General features: G+C 44.8%; 1 protein-coding gene and 1 long non-coding RNA gene across 3 annotated transcripts; one reads left to right on the top strand and one right to left on the bottom strand.

Annotated features, from left to right (window-relative positions):
• Window positions 1-5,285: 5,285 nt before the first annotated feature.
• On the bottom strand, window positions 5,286-21,190 carry LOC118369872 (S-adenosylmethionine synthase). Of its 2 annotated transcripts, XM_035754646.2 has the most exons (9): window positions 20,945-21,189; window positions 11,912-11,989; window positions 11,228-11,350; window positions 10,666-10,922; window positions 7,110-7,235; window positions 6,866-6,958; window positions 6,532-6,714; window positions 6,173-6,306; window positions 5,286-5,831 (listed from the first exon to the last, which is right to left on the bottom strand). In XM_035754646.2, exons 1-9 carry the CDS (start codon window positions 21,012-21,014, stop codon window positions 5,729-5,731), a joined length of 1,167 nt encoding a protein of 388 aa, XP_035610539.1. In that variant the 5' UTR covers window positions 21,015-21,189; the 3' UTR covers window positions 5,286-5,728. The 2 variants fall into 2 exon arrangements, with proteins under 2 accessions (XP_035610539.1, XP_052354729.1); XM_052498769.1 differs by lacking the exon at window positions 5,286-5,831 and having other exon boundaries at window positions 6,169-6,306; window positions 20,945-21,190.
• On the top strand, window positions 7,909-10,656 carry LOC127916555 (uncharacterized). Its single transcript, XR_008095342.1, has 6 exons — window positions 7,909-7,995; window positions 8,129-8,223; window positions 9,007-9,172; window positions 9,230-9,338; window positions 9,893-10,025; window positions 10,235-10,656. It is a non-coding gene; the product is annotated as an uncharacterized LOC127916555 (long non-coding RNA).
• Window positions 21,191-23,459: the final 2,269 nt, after the last annotated feature.

Here is a 23,459-nt window from a genome sequence, read left to right on the forward strand (position 1 = left end):
CCTAACCTGTATTTCATCATTCAGTGTTCTTGTCCCCCCTGTCTCTTACACATTTCCCCTTCTGTGGATCAATAAAGTAATATCTTATTAACATCTTTAGTTTATTTTACTCACCCTCATCCCCTTTCTACGAACAATTCATTGCTAGGGAAAGGAGTAAAACTAGTCGGTTGTACAACTGAATGCCTTCAACTGAAATGTCTTTGGCATTTAACCCAACCCCTCTGAATCAGAGAGGTGCGGGGGGCTGCCATAATCAACATCCACGTCTTTCGCTCCCGGGGAACAGTGGGTTAACTGCCTTGCACGGGCAGAACAACAGATTTTTACCTTGTCAGCTCGGCTACCTAATTATGTCAATGGAATAAAATACATGTCTTGGAAATTATACAAATAAGTTATCAAAGTTCAACATATAATATATTAACTTGGAACAGTATGTAGACACCTTGCATACAAAGTTCATGAGGGATGTGATAAAACCAATAACACCATGCATAACAACCCAAACACATGCTCTATACACAGCTTTCTTTTTAAAAATATTTTTTATTGTGAACAATTATTTACATTTTCAAGATTCTACGCCAACTGTTAGGACTGAGTTTGAGGGTGGGGGGAGAACAGCATACAGTAGTAACTTCTAGGTAAAGAGGGGCGGGAGGGGGCAAACTTCCTTAGGACAACAAGGTTGGGACACAGGAAGAGGTGATAGCTAGATCGGTACAGCTGAATACATCACAAGGCTACAATGACTCCGGTGCAGAGGGTGAAGGGCAGAAACACCTGCATTTATGTAGATAAAAATGAAACCCCTCAGGATGGTTTATAACAATGTGCAGGTAAAGCATCTGTGGTATTTCAAGTCCTTTACTTATGGTTTCACTAACTCAGCACTCTGAAATATTTTGGAAGACTGTTTTATACACTATTCCCCTACTAGGTCCTGAACGGTCCAATGCAGCACTTTTTATATATATAAAACACTGGGAAATCAAGTTTTTGACTGCATTGGGGCCTTTAAAAAAATACTGGGCCCAGCGACTCAGAGTAAGACTTATAAAGTAAACAGACAAGAGTCTGTACAAAATACGTCTATACAGAGAGAGAGAACTTATCACTGTTTTTCAAATAAGACTCAAGTGAATGTCTCAAATGGTTTGAGAAAATGGATGAAAGGGAAATTCTGTCAACATAAAATACTTCTGTCATGTTTGTTTGGGAAGCTCAATGTTATCCTCAAAAAGCACCATCTCAGGCATATACAATTGTACAAATGTAGAAACTTTAAGATGTCCACAAAATAATATACCTACTTTTGGCAGCATGCACTTTGGCAATTTATTCATAGACTTTATGCCTATAGCAAAATAATCACAACAATTAACTCACAATCAAGTCAGAATACTAAATACATCAAACCTTATCAGCCATCAGAGATGAGAACAGTTCATTCATTCAAGGCAGCTAATATTGTTTACAGCGAGATCCCAGCAGCAGCTCTACAGTAGCTCTAGACTACAGATGAAGATACAAAAAGCATTGTCAAACAGGACTGAGCAGGGGTTCATAGACACATCATAAAGCATTATAAGGCCTTATGAACAGTTATTAAGCATCCTTATGATGCCTTATAAGTGGTTATAAAGCCTTATTATTCAAAGCTATGTCTACTGCTAGATTTGGTCAACTGTAACACACTGGTAAGAGGTACCGTATACAGCCCAAGACCTCACTGGGATAAGATACCTGTGTCATCCTACATACCTGTTGTTGGTGTTGTGTAGTATTAGTAGTGCATTGTAAAAACTGCCCTGTAGAATCGATGATATAATTAATAAATGAAGACTTTTGTGAATTTGATCTTTACAAAGCTACATATAATATAAACCAGTTTGATACAGAGCAAAGATTAGAGTTGTAACTGAATCCGAAAACCAAGTTAGAGGGTGATCTCCCTTCTAATATTTGGTTGATTGAAGGGTGTGGTTTGAACCTGCAGATACATATTCCGCTTTGATTAAGGATGACTACCAATACAGGATTTATAGCACCATCTTGAGGTGATATGGATAGAGTGGAGGGGATAATATCGTTTTATATATTTTTTTATACATTTTTTTGTAATCGTTTTTTTTTAATTTTTTTTTTTTTTTTTTAAATATAACATTACAAATTACAATACAAACACAAGACATCACTACATGTATATTTTTTCTAAATAAACATAAAATATCATTAAAAAGTAGTGACGAGCGTCACAATTAACCCTCAGCTAAGCCCCGCCCCAAAATGTTGGGCACCCAATCGCAGCGCTCCAATGGGAGTAACTGTTGTCGAGTCTGACATCCAAAGTTTAAGGTTCTTACATTATTTCTGGCTATCTACTCTGCTTTCAGAGCACTCTCGTCTGAGTGTACCAGAGCGCAAAATAACTGATGAATTTACAAACGCTCAACACCCGTTGAATGTGGCCGGTGTCAGTAAACGTCGGCATAAAATGCGTGATTAAATTGTAGCTCGCAGCAGTTAGTCACCAATGCTCTGGATAACATGAAAATAGCCTAACCAGCTCTGCTAGGTTCGAGTGAAATGGTCAGAGTGATTTGTTCTCTAGTTTGTGGCTGGAAGTAGCTAGCAAGCTAGGCCAGAACACTCGATCAACCCTATACTCCCCGTCCCCAGTGTCCGCTCTGAACGCAGCGAGAGCGAAACGCTCTGAATTTACGAACTACCTGAGCTGAGCGCACTCTGAGCCACTCTGGCACTCTGAGCCACTCTGGCACTCTGAGCCACTCTGGCACTCTGAGCCACTCTGGCACTCTGCCACTCTGGCACTCTGAGCCACTCTGGCACTCTGAGCCACTCTGGCACTCTGAGCCACTCTGGCACTCTGAGCCACTCTGGCACTCTGAGCCACTCTGGCACTCTGAGCCACTCTGGCACTCTGGCACTCTGAGCCACTCTGGCACTCTGGCACTCTGAGCCACTCTGGCAATCCTGATTGAATTTACAAATGCACCCCAAATCACATGAAAGCCAGTGGGGGCTACGGCACAAACAGAGTTTCCTTCAAAAAAGTCACGTTAAAATGGCTAATTCATTGAATAGTGCACCAGGTGTATTTGCTACTGTGATTCCTGAAATGATTCCTGAAATTGATGGAGTATTTTTTGAATCCGAAATGATACTTGTTACATTGTTTGCTAGCTCAGCTGGTTACCTAGCTCTCAGTCTCATTAACCACCAAACGTTGCTAGCTAGCCAGTTAATATAACTTGTTTTCTCAAAATGTATGTTAGCTAGCTAAATTCGCAATGTTATGAATAAAACTCCCATCTGCTGTCAACATTTTTCAGTATGTTTTTGCATGTATATTAATTGATGATTGATTAATTAATCTTATGCTACTCATAAATAACATACATTTTTCGAAACTCATCCAATCTGTTACTTGGATTTCTTGCACCTTTTACTGTAATGGTATTCCAGTTTAGATCAAATCAAATTGTTTTTATCACATGCGCCGAAAACAACAGGTTTGTGAAATGCTTTAGGTAGTCTGATATGTTGGTCTTCCGAACCCGGCTGTCATTATAAATGCAGGTTGCGGGTGAATACAAATTCCAAATGTTGGATATTCCCAATCTGGCTGGAATCCAATCGGAATTACACATCATTTAGCAATATAGAGTGATGTGAGTTGCAGGCTTTATGAAATATGTGTTGTATTGTGTAAAACAATAATAACATATTTGCTTAGAATCACACTTGGTGAAAGTCACAGGAAAGCATGAATGATGGATGAATGCAACAACCATGTCTCTGACACTAACTAATAGTCATGGGTGGTAACTCTACAATTCACTCGAACGGCAAGGCATTCTGTGAATATTGCAAATAAGGTGTGGGTTAATTTAACACCCTCATGCTGTGCATAAATCAATAGAATAAATTCTTCAATCCAGTTGACATTAGTAAAGTTTGTTTTCTCTTTCATCTCTGCTTCTCTCATGCAGACAATACGTTTAGGGCTGGTGCATTAACAACAAAAAGAGGGATTCAGTTTGATTGGTTTTCAGGAAATTAACAGCTGTTAAAATGACCCAACATGTTTTTGATAAGATTTCAGTTTGGCTTGAATGCATGCTTTATGTGGTTGAAATTACGATCAGCTTTTATGGGGCTGATAAAGATAGCACCTGCACCTTTACAGACGGTCCCTAACCGCTCACTCTGTCTAACTCATAATATTTCCCCACTCCTGTTACGAGTCAAAATGTCAATTTGGTGTATAATGTTTCCGCAATAAATGCTTAATTTTGCAGGAGTTAATATTATATCAGGTTAAGTGAAGGGTTGTAGACCTACAGTAAGGTCACTTTTCCATTTAACCCATCTGAACCGAACAGTTCCCTTGACGTGCATTTTGAAGTCCGAGTCTTGTGACTATCGAATTTGTATAGCGTCTCACAATCATCACACATAACATAGCTGGCACTGTTACCACGTTACCAAATCTTTCCCTGGCCTTACCTTCTATTTATTTTCAACACTCCATTTCTCAGTTTTTCTCTTATTGAATTAAACTCCGACATTGTCCTTTTTTGCCTCAGTGGATCGATAAAACATTTTCTGTCCAAATTCCCAAAAGAATTTGAGAATTTGCATGTATTGGGCACAGTTAGGTGCTCAGGCTACGCACTAACGCCAGATTAAAATAGTCCATAGGTATGAATTGCACAAGAATTCTACATTTATGAATTTGAATGCACTGTTTTGTCCTTATTCAACCTGCCCGCCACTCACCCGCCCTTCATCCACACAATACTGTTTTGTCTTTATTCAACCTGCCCGCCACTCACCCGCCCTTCATCCACACAATACTGTATTTCATGCCCCTAAACCCGACTGCTGGTTATGAGTCCAACCACACATCACTAATTCACAGTTTTGAGGCTAAATGCTCTGCTTTATATATATATATATATTTAATATTTAACTTTATTTATTAATTGTATTTGTTTCTTTGTTTCTTTGTTTAATAGCAGAAGTGACAACGGAATCACTATTTGTCCAGAGTGAGTGTGAATAAATACTTCTGCACATGTAATACTTCTAACATGTCATTGTTTTGATACTAAGGCACAAGTGAGACACTATACAAAGGACACCTTTTATCTGAATGAACATGTGTGGATTGTCTGATTAAAACAGAGTTCATCCTCTCTCTTGACTGAAATGTTTGATGTGATAGAAAAAGAGATGGAGGAGAGAGAGAGAGAGAGAGAGAGAGAGAGAGAGAGAGAGAGAGAGAGAGAGAGAGAGAGAGAGAGAGAGAGAGAGAGAGAGAGAGAGAGAGAGAGAGAGAGAGAGAGAGAGAGAGAGAGAGAGAGAGAGAGAGAGAGAGAGAATAGAGATTCCCCTCTATAAGTTGCACCCCTCTTATTCAAGATAAGAAGCATTAACAAACAAACCCCTCTATGGGCTACAATCACATAAATTATTGTTTAGCACTAACCAAAAACATATCCCTTCACCCTAATCCTAAACCTTAACCTCAACACTAGCCAATGAAAAAGCAGAACCATTTGTGGTTGTAGCCTGTAGATGGGGCCTGTTTCCTATCTCTGGGAGGGATCGTTATATGTTGTTTAAGAGCTTGTTATATATTTGACCACGGGGGTGTTTAAGAGTTTGTTATATACTTGACCACCAGGGGAGATGTTTAGTAGTTGAGCTCCTTGGGGACTTCCCAGGTAAACTCACTCCGGCCAAAGTGGCCGTAGCACGCTGTCTTCTGGTAGATTGGCCTCTTCAGGTTCAGTTCCCTGTGGCGAGAGAGATAAAACACATATCAGAGGTGGGAAAGACACCTGTAACATCAGTTGCAACACAAATGTACACTACCACTGCTTGTGTAACTTAAAAGTCCACACAAATCTGTCAATGACATGATAAGTATGACCAACTTGAACTGAGTGAACTAAAACATTAGAGGTGTTTGCAGCTCTCAAGATGGGTTCCGTAATTGAGCTAATAATATGACTTTCAAGCTGATATAGACCTCTATGGTTAATAGTGATGTGTGCGATGATCTACAACTACATGTTACAAAAAACAGTTTTCCTTTGATGACAAGCTGCAGTGACTGCAGAGGTAAGGTGTTTACCGGACAATGACACCAGGTCGTAGGTCAAAGTTCTTGTTTACGATCTGCAGCAGCTCTCTCTCGGACTTTTGTGACGAGCCGTAGGTGAACACGGAGATGGACAGAGGGTGAGCCACTCCGATAGCGTAGGATACCTACGGTCACACACACCGAATGCTCTCAATGCTAACGTCAACATTTGAGACTTAACACAAGCCACTGATAAAATCTACAGCGCTAGTGACAATAATGACAATATAAAGTAAAAAGGAATTAGCTGATGTCAGTTCTGTCAGGAGAACTAATGTATTTGGTTGGTATTATATTGAGGAGGAGAACCCATAAAGTGAAGAACCTAGAGAACTGTGATGAGACCTCACCTGAACCAGCACCCTCCTGCACAGTTTGGCCTTGACCAGGGACTTGGCCACCCAGCGGGCAGCATAGGCAGCCGAGCGGTCCACCTTGGAGAAGTCTTTACCAGAGAAAGCTCCCCCACCATGGGCCCCCCAGCCTCCGTACGTATCAACGATGATCTTCCTACCCGTCACTCCAGCATCACCCTGGCAGAGGAGGAAGAGGGGGTTGATATTATGGTTGCTTTAAGATCTGATCTTGAATAATACCCTTTGGTCTTTAAAGAATGAGATGTGTGTGTGTGAAGGTGATGTGAGTAAACTTGTGTTTGTTCACATGTGTGGTTCTGAAGTTCACCTGGGGTCCTCCGATGACGAAGCGTCCACTGGGCTGAAGATGGTAGATGGTCTTATCATCCAGGTACTTAGCCGGAACCACTACCTTGATCACCTGGTGGGAGGGGCATACTAGATTGTGTTTGTATGAAGCCTTTCACTCAGCATCAAAGTGCTTTACATTGCGTTTACCACCAGAGCCACACATACAGATACGTTGGCCGAGTACTGAAATCATCTTCCTAGCAGTAGCATCTACCACATACCTTCTCCTTGAGCACCTCCTTCTGTTCCTCCAGGCCTATGAAGTCATCGTGTTGAACAGAGATGACCACGGTGTGGACCCTTATAGGGATCACTGCCCCGTGCTCCTGCTCATAGTGTACTGTCACCTGAGGGAGGAGAGGAGAGAGGGATGAGGGATGTTCTGCTGTGGGTTTGTTTTTGTATTTCTCAGTCCTGAAGGCAAGATACTGTCAATGTTTTTGGATATCAATAAAGTTTTCTGAGGGCCTTGGTGAACTGAACTTCAGTCGTGGATGGATTTTATTTATATATTTTACTAGCTTTATCAACCAATCAATTGGAGCTCACCCAAGAGGAAATTGATCACCTCAAAAATGACAATTTACGACATTTGGAGTTCAACTCAGACTCCCCACCCCCAAATACCTGAGTGTAACCCCTCTCACAAGGTCCTATTTTGGGCCAGTCCTCTTCCAGCCCCCCTCCAAAATACCCCTTAAACTGGAGACCCTTCCCTCTTCACAGGAATCTCAGGAACTCGAGAATTGCCCATTAGGTTACAGCTGCCTGAGGAAGGAATCCATTGGATGTTGGTCTGTTCCATTTCAGCTCCTTGCCCCTTCTCCCAACTTGAACATAAGAACTTGAACATGTAGTGTAGGGCAAACTCAGTGGAGCTTCCACCACATTACTGACACCTATCCAGTCCTTTCAGATCTGTGAATGTTGAAGGCAGTAGGTGCTAGGAGAAGAGGTAGGAACTAGAAGAAAAGGTAGGAACTAGGAGAAGAAGTAGGAACTAGGAGAAGAGGTAGGAACTAGGAGGAGAGGTAGGAACTAGGAGAAGATGTAGGTACGAGGAGGAGAGGTAGGAACGAGGAGGAGAGGTAGGAATGAGGAGAAGATGTAGGTACGAGGAGGAGAGGTAGGAATGAGGAGGAGAGGTAGGAATGAGGAGGAGAGGTAGGAACGAGGAGGAGAGGTAGGAATGAGGAGGAGAGGTAGGAACGAGGAGGAGAGGTAGGAACGAGGAGGAGAGGTAGGAACGAGGAGGAGAGGTAGGAATGAGGAGGAGAGGTAGGAATGAGGAGGAGAGGTAGGAACGAGGAGGAGAGGTAGGAATGAGGAGGAGAGGTAGGAACTAGGAGGTAGGAATGTGGAGGAGAGGTAGGAACGAGGAGGAGAGGTAGGAATGAGGAGGAGAGGTAGGAACGAGGAGGAGAGGTAGGAACGAGGAGGAGAGGTAGGAACGAGGAGGAGAGGTAGGAACGAGGAGGAGAGGTAGGAACGAGGAGGAGAGGTAGGAATGAGGAGGAGAGGTAGGAACGAGGAGGAGAGGTAGGAACGAGGAGGAGAGGTAGGAACGAGGAGGAGAGGTAGGAACGAGGAGGAGAGGTAGGAAAGAGGAGGAGAGGTAGGAACGAGGAGGAGAGGTAGGGACGAGGAGGAGAGGTAGGAACTAGGAGGTAGGAATGTGGAGGAGAGGTAGGAACGAGGAGGAGAGGTAGGAACGAGGAGGAGAGGTAGGAACGAGGAGGAGAGGTAGGAACGAGGAGGAGAGGTAGGAATGAGGAGGAGAGGTAGGAACGAGGAGGAGAGGTAGGAACGAGGAGGAGAGGTAGGAACGAGGAGGAGAGGTAGGAAAGAGGAGGAGAGGTAGGAACGAGGAGGAGAGGTAGGAACGAGGAGGAGAGGTAGGAACGAGGAGGAGAGGTAGGAACGAGGAGGAGAGGTAGGAATGAGGAGGAGAGGTAGGAACTAGGAGGTAGGAATGTGGAGGAGAGGTAGGAACGAGGAGGAGAGGTAGGAACGAGGAGGAGAGGTAGGAACGAGGAGGAGAGGTAGGAATGAGGAGGAGAGGTAGGAACGAGGAGGAGAGGTAGGAACGAGGAGGAGAGGTAGGAACGAGGAGGAGAGGTAGGAACGAGGAGGAGAGGTAGGAACGAGGAGGAGAGGTAGGAACGAGGAGGAGAGGTAGGAATGAGGAGGAGAGGTAGGAATGAGGAGGAGAGGTAGGAACGAGGAGGAGAGGTAGGAATGAGGAGGAGAGGTAGGAACTAGGAGGTAGGAATGAGGAGGAGAGGTAGGAACGAGGAGGAGAGGTAGGAATGAGGAGGAGAGGTAGGAACGAGGAGGAGAGGTAGGAACGAGGAGGAGAGGTAGGAACGAGGAGGAGAGGTAGGAATGAGGAGGAGAGGTAGGAACTAGGAGGTAGGAATGAGGAGGAGAGGTAGGAACGAGGAGGAGAGGTAGGAACGAGGAGGAGAGGTAGGAATGAGGAGGAGAGGTAGGAACTAGGAGGTAGGAATGAGGAGGAGAGGTAGGAACGAGGAGGAGAGGTAGGAATGAGGAGGAGAGGTAGGAACGAGGAGGAGAGGTAGGAACGAGGAGGAGAGGTAGGAACGAGGAGGAGAGGTAGGAACGAGGAGGAGAGGTAGGAATGAGGAGGAGAGGTAGGAACGAGGAGGAGAGGTAGGAACGAGGAGGAGAGGTAGGAACGAGGAGGAGAGGTAGGAAAGAGGAGGAGAGGTAGGAAAGAGGAGGAGAGGTAGGAACGAGGAGGAGAGGTAGGAACGAGGAGGAGAGGTAGGAACGAGGAGGAGAGGTAGGAACGAGGAGGAGAGGTAGGAACGAGGAGGAGAGGTAGGAACGAGGAGGAGGTAGGAACGAGGAGGAGAGGTAGGAAAGAGGAGGAGAGGTAGGAACGAGGAGGAGAGGTAGGAACGAGGAGGAGAGGTAGGAAAGAGGAGGAGAGGTAGGAACGAGGAGGAGAGGTAGGAAGGAGGGAGGTAGGAACTAGGAGGTAGGAATGAGGAGGAGAGGTAGGAACGAGGAGGAGAGGTAGGAACGAGGAGGAGAGGTAGGAACGAGGAGGAGAGGTAGGAACGAGGAGGAGAGGTAGGAAAGAGGAGGAGAGGTAGGAACGAGGAGGAGAGGTAGGAACGAGGAGGAGAGGTAGGAAAGAGGAGGAGAGGTAGGAAAGAGGAGGAGAGGTAGGAACGAGGAGGAGAGGTAGGAACGAGGAGGAGAGGTAGGAACGAGGAGGAGAGGTAGGAACGAGGAGGAGAGGTAGGAACGAGGAGGAGAGGTAGGAACGAGGAGGAGAGGTAGGAACGAGGAGGAGAGGTAGGAAAGAGGAGGAGAGGTAGGAACGAGGAGGAGAGGTAGGAACGAGGAGGAGAGGTAGGAATGAGGAGGAGAGGTAGGAATGAGGAGGAGAGGTAGGAACTAGGGGGTTAGAGATCATAACGACCCTTTGATGTGATTTACGAGAGCACAGCCGGTCTCTTCTACTCCAGACTAGTCTTACTACATGGGGTTAGGGGTCAACTCATTCCCACTCAGTGGTATAAACAGACTAGACAAATGGTCTCATGGTAACAACTTCCTAGTGGCAACCTCTCACTTTTCTTTCTCTCTCTTCCTTACTTCCCTCCCCTTTTCTCTTTTCCCTTTCTTTCTTTCTCTGCTATGAGAAGCCTGTATACAACACTATACCACTTCTCTCCTCACATATCCCTCTCAGAGAGAGAATGAGGGACAGAGAGAGTTCATTGGTCATTTTCTTAGTCTCACTTGTGTTTTAGAGTCGGGGCGGAGCCAGGGGATGGTTCCGTTGCGTCTGAGTTCGGCCATCTTGGAATTGAGTTTGTGAGCCAGGACGATGGTGAGAGGCATGCACTCCTCTGTCTCGTCAGTAGCGTAGCCAAACATCAGACCCTGGTCTCCAGCTCCCATGTCTTCCTCTTTCCTGTCGATGTGGACACCCTGAGCGATGTCTGGACTCTGCTGCTCCAGAGCCACCAACACATTACACGTCTTATAGTCAAAACCTGGGGAGAGCGTGAGGAGGGAGAAAGGAAGAGTGAGAGAGAGAGCAAGAGAGAGAGAGGGGGGAGAGAGAGGAAGTGAAAGAGCGAGAGAGAGAGAGGGGGGAGAGAGAGGCAGTGAAAGAGCGAGAGAGAGAGAGGGGGGAGAGAGAGGAAGTGAAAGAGCGAGAGAAAGAGAGAGTCATTATTCTTACTCCTCTATGTTCCTGATTCCCTGGATTGTGCTTCCTACACTACAGTATGGATATAGACCAATCAGTTTCAGTAGAAAACATACCTGTTTGATACAACAGAATCCTGTTTCTCACCTTTGTCTGAGTTGTCGTAACCGATGTGCTGTATGGTGTCTCTGACAACCTTCTGGTAGTCTACATTGGCCCGGGACGTGATCTCTCCACACAGCAGCACCATGCCAGTCTTACAAACCGTCTCTACCCAGGGTGAAGATAAGTATTACCACTTTAGAACTGTGTTATAACAACCTAGGACACTTTATATCTTCAGATCAGTGGTATTCTATGTAAGTGTGTCACAAGTTGTGTGTCATTGATTCTTAAGGCATTTCAAAATTTAGCTAGGGATCAATAACAACCATTTATTTTTTTGAGTTCATAGTGTAGAATGTACACTTGTGTCATTAGGTCAATATCCCAATATGGGGTCAGTGGGTTTCTTATGTGTTGTGTCCCAACTGTTGTAATAGTTTATTTCTTGGAAGTTAAGAAGTTATGTTAGAGAATATGAAAGGGTTTGAGTTGAAACAAAGTAGAAAGAAGTGCTTCAGACAGAACTCAGTAGGAATAAAAGGTGAAATGCTTTTGGAACGTTGCTATTGTTTGTTGCTCTGTGTGTTTCACTTAAATGTGTCCCCTTCCCCCCAACCCAAGCAACATTGTATTCTGCATGTTACATTCAAATGTGTGCGGCCCTCACTCACGAAACATCTTGTTATTCTGTGTTTCATTTAAATGTGTCCCTCCACCCTCACTCACCACAGGCGACCTTGGCATTTGGGTCCTGCTTCAGGTGAGCATCCAGGACAGCATCACTGATCTGATCACAGATCTTGTCTGGAGAAGAACAAAGGATAGAAAGAGGACTAGAGTAAATGAATGAGAGAGGCCCGCCACCCAGCACATGGCTTGAATCATAAGCACACTGAAACAAAGTGTATTTGAGCGTGATGCGAATTAATAATTTCCTCATGAACAGGATTGTACCCATTGAACTTGTGAAACTTTTAAAAAGTGACACATTCCTTTTGCTGGGATAATCCCAGAGTACAAAAGAGCAGCAATTTTCACAACCAATGTTTTCCCCACCACACACAGTCCAACAGCTCTGTCTGAATGCAGGCTTATACAGTGTGCTGCATGAAGGATTGAGTCAAATTGTAACTGGCTAAATGTATTATGTACCATTGATTTACAGTACGTTATTGGTTCAAGGTGAAGTCCAGTTTGCACTGTACAGATTTGACTTTGCCTCTCACAGCAGAAAAATAATCCTGCAACAACAGGAAACGTGAATAATTATAATTCATGAACATTTTAGTATGGGTTGATATATTTTTCATCAGGGCAAATCAAGTCTGACATTTTAAAGTGGAAATTACAAACTATAGAAGCCTTTTTAAATCTTGAATACACTACAATTTGCATTTCCTTCTGCTCGGGAAAATGATCTGCGACAACAGAGTGATCAAATTAATATTAAAGATCTAGTGGGGAAAGTGTTGGGAATGTTTGGGATCTCATTCCAGTTCCCAGCGGGTTTTCAAACTGTCACAGTGTCACTGCACAGCAGCGGGTAGAACAATGCCACAGTCCCCTGCATTAATCTTCTCTCCCTCTCTGTCTGACCACTCTGAAGCAATGTGTAGCATGGCTTACATCAACACCAACATTCCATTTTTAATGGTACATACGATGTTGATTATCAGTGGAACAGTTGGACATTGGAACAATAGCTTGGAAAGACATATGGGTGTCAGTTGTATCTGCTTCGGCCAACAAGCAACATATTGTAGCTCCGCTATCTCTTCCACTGTGGGAGGAAGGAGGTCTAACCACTTTCTACTATGTGTGGGAAAAGCCCAGCCTGTCTGCAAGGTCAAGCCAATGATACACTGCAGCAGAGAACCTAGTGGCTTTCCGAGAGAGAGAGAGAGAGAGAGAGAGAGAGAGAGAGAGAGAGAGAGAGAGAGAGAGAGAGAGAGAGAGAGAGAGAGAGAGAGACAGAGATAGAGAGAGAGAGAGAGAGAGAGAGAGAGAGAGAGAGAGAGAGAGAGAGAGAGAGAGAGACAGAGAGAGAGAGACAGAGAGAGAGAGAGAGAGAGAGAGAGAGAGAAGAGAGAGAGAGAGAGAGAGAGAGAGAGAGAGAGAGAGAGAGAGAGAGAGAGAGAGAGAGAGAGACAGAGAGACAGAGAGAGAGAGAGACAGGGAGGAGAGAGAGACAGGGAGGAGAGAGAGACAGAGAGAGAGAGAGAGAGAGAGAGAGAGAGAGAGAGAGAGAGAGAGAGAGAGAGAGAGAGAGAGAGAGAGAGAGAGAGAGAGAGAGAGAGAGAGAGAGAGAGAGAGAGAGAGAGAGAGAGAGAGAGAGACAGAGACAGAGAGAAGAGACAGAGAGAAGAGAGAGAGAGAGAGAGAGAGAGAGAGAGAGAGAGAGAGAGAGAGAGAGAGAGAGAGAGAGAGACAGAGAGAGAGAGAGAGAGAGAGAGAGAGAGAGAGAGAGAGAGAGAGAGAGAGAGAGAGAGAGAGAGACAGAGAGAGAGACAGAGAGAGAGAGAGAGAGAGAGAGACAGAGAGAGAGAGAGAGAGAGAGAGAGAGAGAGAGAGAGAGAGAGAGAGAGAGAGAGAGAGAGAGAGAGAGACAGAGAGAGAGACAGAGAGAGAGAGAGAGAGAGAGAGAGAGAGAGAGAGAGAGAGAGAGAGAGACAGAGAGAGAGACAGAGAGAAAAGAGTCTCAATCTCTTTAGTAAATAACTTCTCATACATTTCACAATCACTATTTCTGTATGACAGTTTGTGTTTCTGTGAGGGTATGTATACGTATGTATACGTCTGTGTATATGTGTGTGACTGTGTATGTTTCTGTGAGGGTATGTATACATCTGTGTATATGTGTGTGACTGTGTATGTTTCTGTGAGGGTATGTATACGTCTGTGTATATGTGTGTGACTGTGTATGTTTCTGTGAGGGTATGTATACGTCTGTGTATATGTGTGTGACTGTGTATGTTTCTGGAGGTATTCTCACACAGGGTCAGCAGAGGGTCAACACAGGTTCTGACCAGTTTGGTTAATCTAGCCCAAAGAGGGCAGAATAGGTTTTAGCACTTCTGATTGGATGTCAATTTAACCTGGTTGGAGGGGACGGGGTGTATGAGACATCAGACCGGTTGGTTGCTGTATCTGAATGCACACGTTACAATAACAGCCAAATCAAACAGTAACATTGCACACACACACATACACACACACACATGTCACTCTCTCTCCCCCGCTCTCTCAGCCATACAACTCTACATCAGACCTCTGCTCAACATCCCCCTCGGAGAGAAAGAGAGAGACAGATAGAGAGGGGGGAGAAAACAGAGAGAGAGGGGGGGTGGAGAAACTGAGAGAGAGAGGGTGGAGAGACTGAGACAGAAAGAGAGAGAAAGAGAGAGAGAGAGACAGAGAGAGAGAGTGGAGAGACTGAGACAGAAAGAGAGAGAGAGAGAGAGAGAGAGAGAGGGTGGAGAGACTGAGACAGAAAGAGAGAGAAAGAGAGAGAAAGCGAGAGAGACAGAGAGAGAGAGAGAGGGTGGAGAGACTGAGACAGAAGAGAAAGAGAAGAGAGCGAAGAGAAAGAAAGAAAGAAAGAAAGAAAGAAAGAAAGAAAGAGTGAAGAGAGAGAGAGAGAGAGAGAGAGAGAGAGAGAGAGAGAGAGAGAGAGAGAGAGAGGGGCGAGGTGGAGAGAGTGGTAATGATGAGAGCCTGCCACATGTCAATGGGGTAGTCTATCAATGGAATACCGTCCATATGCTCCCATAGTAAATGTGTTTGTGTTTGTTCAAGGAACACAGACAGATTAACAGCTGTAACTTCCTACTTGCCAATATATCCTCCAGACACCGGCTGCCAGGGCATTATCACTTTTACCAACATATTGAAATAATGATTGACATATTTTCATAAAAAATATATATTTTGATTAATTTATTCATACTATTTTATTCTTCCACAAGATACAGTCCCGACACAAATCTGGGGTTTCTACCCAAGCCGGCTGGTCATTCACTCTCGGTCACTCGGTTGCTAGAAACGCGACCCAGTTGATCTGTATCTATGGACGTGACCCAGTCATTCAGTCTTGTTGTTCTGTATCTATGGACGCAACCCAGTCATTCAGTCTTTTTGTTCTGTATCTATGGACGCAACCCAGTCATTCAGTCTTTTTGTTCTGTATCGATGGACGTAACCCAGTCATTCAGTCTTTTTGTTCTGTATCTATGGACGCAACCCAGTCATTCAGTCTTGTTGTTCTGTATCTATGGACGCAACCCAGTCATTCAGTCTTTTTGTTCTGTATCTATGGACGCAACCCAGTCATTCAGTCTTTTTGTTCTGTATCGATGGACGTAACCCAGTCATTCAGTCTTTTTGTTCTGTATCTATGGACGCAACCCAGTCATTCAGTCTTTTTGTTCTGTATCGATGGACGCAACCCAGTCATTCAGTCTTTTTGTTCTGTATCTATGGACGTAACCCAGTCATTCAGTCTTGTTGTTCTGTATCTATGGACGCAACCCAGTCATTCAGTCTTTTTGTTCTGTATCTATGGACGCAACCCAGTCATTCAGTCTTGTTGTTCTGTATCTATGGACGTAACCCAGTCATTCAGTCTTTTTGTTCTGTATCGATGGACGCAACCCAGTCATTCAGTCTTTTTGTTCTGTATCTATGGACGCAACCCAGTCATTCAGTCTTTTTGTTCTGTATCTATGGACGTAACCCAGTCATTCAGTCTTTTTGTTCTGTATCTATGGACGTAACCCAGTCATTCAGTCTTTTTGTTCTGTATCGATGGACGTAACCCAGTCATTCAGTCTTTTTGTTCTGTATCGATGGACGCAACCCAGTCATTCAGTCTTTTTGTTCTGTATCTATGGACGTAACCCAGTCATTCAGTCTTTTTGTTCTGTATCTATGGACGTAACCCAGTCATTCAGTCTTTTTGTTCTGTATCTATGGACGCAACCCAGTCATTCAGTCTTTTTGTTCTGTATCTATGGACGTAACCCAGTCATTCAGTCTTTTTGTTCTGTATCTATGGACGCAACCCAGTCATTCAGTCTTTTTGTTCTGTATCGATGGACGCAACTCAGTCATTCAGTCTTTTTGTTCTGTATCTATGGACGCAACCCAGTCATTCAGTCTTGTTGTTCTGTATCTATGGACGTAACCCAGTCATTCAGTCTTTTTGTTCTGTATCGATGGACGTAACCCAGTCATTCAGTCTTTTTGTTCTGTATCTATTCAGTCAGTCTTTTTGTTCTGTATCTATGGACGCAACCCAGTCATTCAGTCTTTTTGTTCTGTATCGATGGACGTAACCCAGTCATTCAGTCTTTTGTTCTGTATCGATGGACGTAACCCAGTCATTCAGTCTTTTTGTTCTGTATCGATGGACGTAACCCAGTCATTCAGTCTTGTTGTTCTGTATCTATGGACGCAACCCAGTCATTCAGTCTTTTTGTTCTGTATCGATGGACGTAACCCAGTCATTCAGTCTTGTTGTTCTGTATCTATGGACGTAACCCAGTCATTCAGTCTTGTTGTTCTGTATCTATGGACGCAACCCAGTCATTCAGTCTTTTTGTTCTGTATCGATGGACGCAACCCAGTCATTCAGTCTTTTTGTTCTGTATCTATGGACGTAACCCAGTCATTCAGTCTTGTTGTTCTGTATCTATGGACGCAACCCAGTCATTCAGTCTTTTTGTTCTGTATCTATGGACGCAACCCAGTCATTCAGTCTTTTTGTTCTGTATCGATGGACGCAACCCAGTCATTCAGTCTTTTTGTTCTGTATCTATGGACGTAACCCAGTCATTCAGTCTTTTTGTTCTGTATCTATGGACGCAACCCAGTCATTCAGTCTTTTTGTTCTGTATCTATGGACGCAACCCAGTCATTCAGTCTTGTTGTTCTGTATCTATGGACGTAACCCAGTCATTCAGTCTTTTTGTTCTGTATCGATGGACGTAACCCAGTCATTCAGTCTTTTTGTTCTGTATCGATGGACGCAACCCAGTCATTCAGTCTTTTTGTTCTGTATCTATGGACGCAACCCAGTCATTCAGTCTTTTTGTTCTGTATCTATGGACGCAACCCAGTCATTCAGTCTTTTTGTTCTGTATCTATGGACGTAACCCAGTCATTCAGTCTTTTTGTTCTGTATCGATGGACGTAACCCAGTCATTCAGTCTTTTTGTTCTGTATCTATGGACGCAACCCAGTCATTCAGTCTTTTTGTTCTGTATCTATGGACGTAACCCAGTCATTCAGTCTTTTTGTTCTGTATCTATGGACGTAACCCAGTCATTCAGTCTTTTTGTTCTGTATCTATGGACGTAACCCAGTCATTCAGTCTTTTTGTATCTATGGACGCAACCCAGTCATTCAGTCTTTTTGTTCTGTATCGATGGACGCAACTCAGTCATTCAGTCTTTTTGTTCTGTATCTATGGACGCAACCCAGTCATTCAGTCTTTTTGTTCTGTATCGATGGACGTAACCCAGTCATTCAGTCTTTTTTGTTCTGTATCGATGGACGCAACCCAGTCATTCAGTCTTTTTGTTCTGTATCTATGGACGCAACCCAGTCATTCAGTCTTTTTGTTCTGTATCGATGGCGTAACCCATTCAGTCTTTTGTTCTGTATCTATGGACGCAACCCAGTCATTCAGTCTTTTTGTTCTGTATCTATGGACGTAACCCAGTCATTCAGTCTTTTTGTTCTGTATCTATGGACGTAACCCAGTCATTCAGTCTTTTTGTATCTATGGACGCAACCCAGTCATTCAGTCTTTTTGTTCTGTATCTATGGACGTAACCCAGTCATTCAGTCTTGTTGTTCTGTATCTATGGACGCAACCCAGTCATTCAGTCTTTTTGTTCTGTATCTATGGACGTAACCCAGTCATTCAGTCTTTTTGTTCTGTATCGATGGACGCGACCCAGTCATTCAGTCTTTTTGTTCTGTATCTATGGACGCAACCCAGTCATTCAGTCTTTTTGTTCTGTATCGATGGACGTAACCCAGTCATTCAGTCTTTTTGTTCTGTATCGATGGACGTAACCCAGTCATTCAGTCTTTTTGTTCTGTATCTATGGACGCAACCCAGTCATTTTTTCTAAATGTTCCATTGGCATACTGGCAACGTTCTTATCCCTTGTTGCTAGCCAACTACCCTTGTTGCTAGCCAACTACTACTAGTCACATCAAAAAAGTGCAGCCAGAATAACAACAAAGTAGCTGCATTTGCATTTGTTTAAGCTGTTTTCTAGTGACATTTATTTGGGTACATCCATAACAATGAGCTAATGATGCGCGATTTCACCTGGCATAGAAAATGTGCTCCCTCTTCAGGACACACTGTCGTTCAGAGGAGCCAACAACACATCTCACACAATCACTTCAAACGGAAGCTGGAAAGACTGCAAATTAGCAGAGTTTAATTTGACCTTTTTTCAGTTAGACCTTTTTATATATCTCCATAAAAATTATGCCGGCTGAATCATGATTTTGACCAGCTGAGAGACGTTGCCTGCCTGTCTGTCTCGTCCCGACTCACGACACGTTCATTACTATGGGACAGCAGGAGATCGAAACATTGTTGCAAATGTCGGAGAGACAGACAGCAAGGTTTATACAAATCTCCTCTGTTAAAAACTAAACACTGTCTAAAAGAAATGTGAGATAATGTCTAGATGCTTTTTATAGTGGAGATCAAGTGTATAAATACCTGGCTGGGCTGATGAGACAGTGGATTGTGCAGTCAGAGGGAACAGCGTAAATAGGCATTTTAACATCATCGATTTAGCCGTTGGTAACGGTTTTAACCGTTAGCCAGCTGGAATGCGGTTTTAACAAATCAGCATTCAGGATTAGACCCACCTGTTGTATAGCATACTAGCATACTATTCAGATGCTACCCTACGAGGCCTGGACTAATGCTGTGTTTTTGTCCTACCTGATAATAAATTGCACCCACCTGATTTGATTGATTGACCTGGTGCTATATACACTTGAACCATGATTGTGTCAAACTGTGGCCATGCATCAAATGTATAATGTGCATCATCAACATTGAGTCACTATTCACACTACATATGATAGGTAGAGGCTATTGCTGTGGCCCACAGCTAGAAAGTGGGAGTACTGTTAAAGAGCAGGTAGGTAGAGAGCAGCTAGGTAGAGAGCAGGTAGGTAGAGAGCAGGTAGATAGAGAACAGGTAGATAGAGAACAGGTAGAGAGTGGGAGTACTGTTAAAGAGCAGGTAGGTAGAGAGCAGGTAGATAGAGAACAGGTAGAGAGAGAAATTAGATAGAGAACAGGTAGGTAGATTGCAGGTAGGTTGAGATTAGGTAGACAGAGCAGGTAGGTAGAGAGCAGGTAGATAGAACAGGTAGAGAGAGAACAGGTAGAGAGAGCAATTAGGTAGAGAGCAGGTAGAGACAGAGAGCAGGTAGAGAGAGAGCAGGTAGAGAAAGAGCAGGTAGAGAGAGAGCAGGTAGAGAAAGAGCAGGTAGAGAGAGAGCAGGTAGAGAGAGAGCAGGTAGAGAGCAGGTAGGTAGAGAGCAGGTAGAGAAAGAGCAGGTAGAGAGAGAGCAGGTAGAGAAAGAGCAGGTAGAGAGAGAGCAGGTAGAGAAAGAGCAGGTAGAGAGAGAGCAGGTAGAGAAAGAGCAGGTAGAGAAAGAGCAGGTAGAGAGAGAGCAGGTAGAGAAAGAGCAGGTAGAGAAAGAGAGCAGGTAGAGAAAGAGCAGGTAGAGAGAGAGCAGGTAGAGAAAGAGATCAGGTAGAGAGCAGGTAGAGAAAGAGAGCAGGTAGAGAAAGAGCAGGTAGAGAAAGAGCAGGTAGAGAAAGAGAGCAGGTAGAGAGAGGGCAGGTAGGTAGAGAGCAGGTAGGTAGAGAGCAGGTAGAGAGAGAGCAGGTAGATAGAAAGCAGGTAGAGAGAGAGCAGGTAGAGAGAGATCAGGTAGAGAGCAGGTAGAGAGAGAGCAGGTAGGTAGAGAGCAGGTAGAGAAAGAGCAGGTAGAGAAAGAGAGCAGGTAGAGAGAGAGCAGGTAGAGAGAGGGCAGGTAGGTAGAGAGCAGGTAGGTAGAGAGCAGGTAGAGAGAGAGCAGGTAGATAGAAAGCAGGTAGAGAGAGAGCAGGTAGAGAGAGATCAGGTAGAGAGCAGGTAGAGAGAGAGCAGGTAGGTAGAGATCAGGTAGAGAGCAGGTAGAGAGTGCAGGTAGAGAGAGAGCAGGTAGGTGGGAAGCAGGTAGAGAGAGCAGGTAGAGAGCAGGTAGAGAGAGAGTAGGTAGAGAAAGAGCAGGTAGAGAGAGAGCAGGTAGAGAGAGGGCAGGTAGGTAGAGAGCAGGTAGAGAGCAGGTAGAGAGAGAGTAGGTAGAGAAAGAGCAGGTAGAGAGAGAGCAGGTAGATAGAAAGCAGGTAGAGAGAGCAGGTAGAGAGAGATCAGGTAGAGAGCAGGTAGAGAAAGAGAGCAGGTAGAGAGAGAGTAGGTAGAGAAAGAGCAGGTAGAGAGAGAGCAGGTAGAGAGAGGGCAGGTAGGTAGAGAGCAGGTAGGTAGAGAGCAGGTAGAGAGAGAGCAGGTAGAAAGCAGGTAGAGAGAGCAGGTAGGTAGAGATCAGGTAGAGAGCAGGTAGAGAGAGATCAGATAGATAGAGAGCAGGTAGGTAGAAAGCCAGTTGAGAGAGAGAATATATTGAGCAGGTAAAGAGCAGGTAGAATACAGCCAGGTGAACACTCACCTGGATGTCCCTCTCCAACAGACTCCGACGTGAACATGAAGGACCCATCATCCAGCAGAGTGTCACTCATTTTGACACAGGCAGGTGCTCAGAACCACTAAAAAAACAGAGAGAAATTTTCCAGTGAGAGCTTTATATCCCAGCTCGTTCTCTTGAGAGAGAGAAGGTACAGGGAGAGAGAAAAAAGAGAGCGAGAGGGTTGCTGCCAATTGACTGTCTATCCAACAGAACTCCTGGACTATCTACACATGGTCCTATATATTGCTAAGAAAAAACACACACACACGCACACACGTCATGTGAACCCCTGGGTGAGACCATTCCAGGGGGAGTTGTTGATGGGAGGGGATTTAAACTTTTCAGAAAGCCCCAGTTAACCCTCAGTTCTCTCCACACTCCCGAATGGTGGAAGGAATCTACCACTTCTGTCTTCCACAGGGGTGCTGCTGGAGTCTAGTAACCTTTGTTGTGCTGTAGAAAGCAAAGATTTATCATGAAAATATCCCTCCTCCCTATTCTATGGGTGGTTTAGGTTAGCTCTCCACTAGGTTGGAGCTGGGGCTGTGTAAAGGTATGGAGAGAGAGTGGGGGGCTTTAACATATGATGCAATATATCGTGTTTACTATATTTCTTCAGCTACATTGGTTTGGCATTATTACTGGACGTGAAAAATTAGTTTTATTGTTAGGGAAATAGATGAAATATTTGTGTAGTTTATGTGTCACACTATTTCTGTGTGTTGTAACTGAAAGAGGGAGTGTTGCAAGTATTCCACGTACAACAGTATGTAATGGTTAAGAAAGCATGCCAGGTTTCAACTGTTTGGGCTACATTGTGCAATAAATGTGTACTTTTTCAAATTTCCTAGTAGTGGCAAGGTACAAACCGATCGGACGCAACAGACTTTTTTATGAGAAAAAACATTTTTGGGATGTCTCATGGTCTGACAAACACCTCTCTGGCTCTGCCACCTTTCACCACAGATGTCTCATGGTCTGACAAACACCTCTCTGGCTCTGCCACCTTTCACCACAGATGTCTCATGGTCTGACAAACACCTCTCTGGCTCTGCCACCTTTCACCCCAGATATCTCATGGTCTGACAAACACCTCTCTGGCTCTGCCACCTTTCACCCCAGATGTCTCATGGTCTGACAAACACCTCTCTGGCTCTGCCACCTTTCACCCCAGATGTCTCATGGTCTGACAAACACCTCTCTGGCTCTGCCACCTTTCACCACAGATATCTCATGGTCTGACAAACACCTCTCTGGCTCTGCCACCTTTCACCCCAGATATCTCATGGTCTGACAAACACCTCTCTGGCTCTGCCACCTTTCACCACAGATATCTCATGGTCTGACAAACACCTCTCTGGCTCTGCCACCTTTCACCACAGATGTCTCATGGTCTGACAAACACCTCTCTGGCTCTGCCACCTTTCACAGATGTCTCATGGTCTGACAAACACCGCTCTGGCTCTGCCACCTTTCACCCCAGATATCTCATGGTCTGACAAACACCTCTCTGGCTCTGAAAGATATCTCATGGTCACAAAACTGGCTCTGCCACCTTTCACCCAGATATCTATGTCTGACAAACATGGATTCTCTGGCTCTGCCACCTTTCACCCAGATGTTCTCATGGTCTGACAAACACCTCTCTGGCTCTGCCACCTTTCACCCACAGATGTCTCATGGTCTGGCAAACACCTCTCTGGCTCTGCCACCTTTCAGAGTCTCATGGTCTGGCAAACACCTCTCTGGCTCTGCCACCTTTCACCCCAGATGTCTCATGGTCTGGCAAACACCTCTCTGGCTCTGGCCTTTCACCCCAACCGTCTGACAAACACCTCTCTGGCTCTGCCACCTTTACCCCAGATGTCTCAGTCTGACAAACACCTCTCTGGCTCTGCCACCTTTCACCCCAGATGTCTCATGGTCTGACAAAGACCTGGCTCTGCCACCCCAGATGTCTCATGGTCTGACAAACACCTCTCTGGCTCTGCCACCTTTCACCCCAGATGTCTCATGGTCTGACAAACACCTCTCTGGCTCTGCCACCTTTCACCCCAGATGTCTCATGGTCTGACAAACACCTCTCTCTGGCTCAGCCTTGTCACCCAAAATGGCTCTGCCACCTTTCACCCCAGATGTCTCATGGTCTGACAAACACCTCTCTGGCTCTGCCACCTTTCACCCCAGATGTCTCATGGTCTGACAAACACCTCTCTGGCTCTGCCACCTTTCACCCCAGAATCTCATGGTCTGACAAACATTATCTCTGGCTCTGCCACCTTTCACCCCAGATGTCTCATGGTCTGACAAACACCTCTCTGGCTCTGCCACCTTTCACCCCAGATTCTCATTCTGACAAACACCTCTCTGGCTCTGCCACCTTTCACCCCAGATATCTCATGGTCTGACAAACACCTCTCTGGCTCTGCCACCTTTCACCCCAGATATCTATGGTCTGACAAACACCTCTCTGGCTCTGCCACCTTTCACCTACAGA

This window comes from Oncorhynchus keta, chromosome 36 (genome assembly GCF_023373465.1).
Source record: "Oncorhynchus keta strain PuntledgeMale-10-30-2019 chromosome 36, Oket_V2, whole genome shotgun sequence".
NCBI lineage: Eukaryota > Metazoa > Chordata > Actinopteri > Salmoniformes > Salmonidae > Oncorhynchus > Oncorhynchus keta.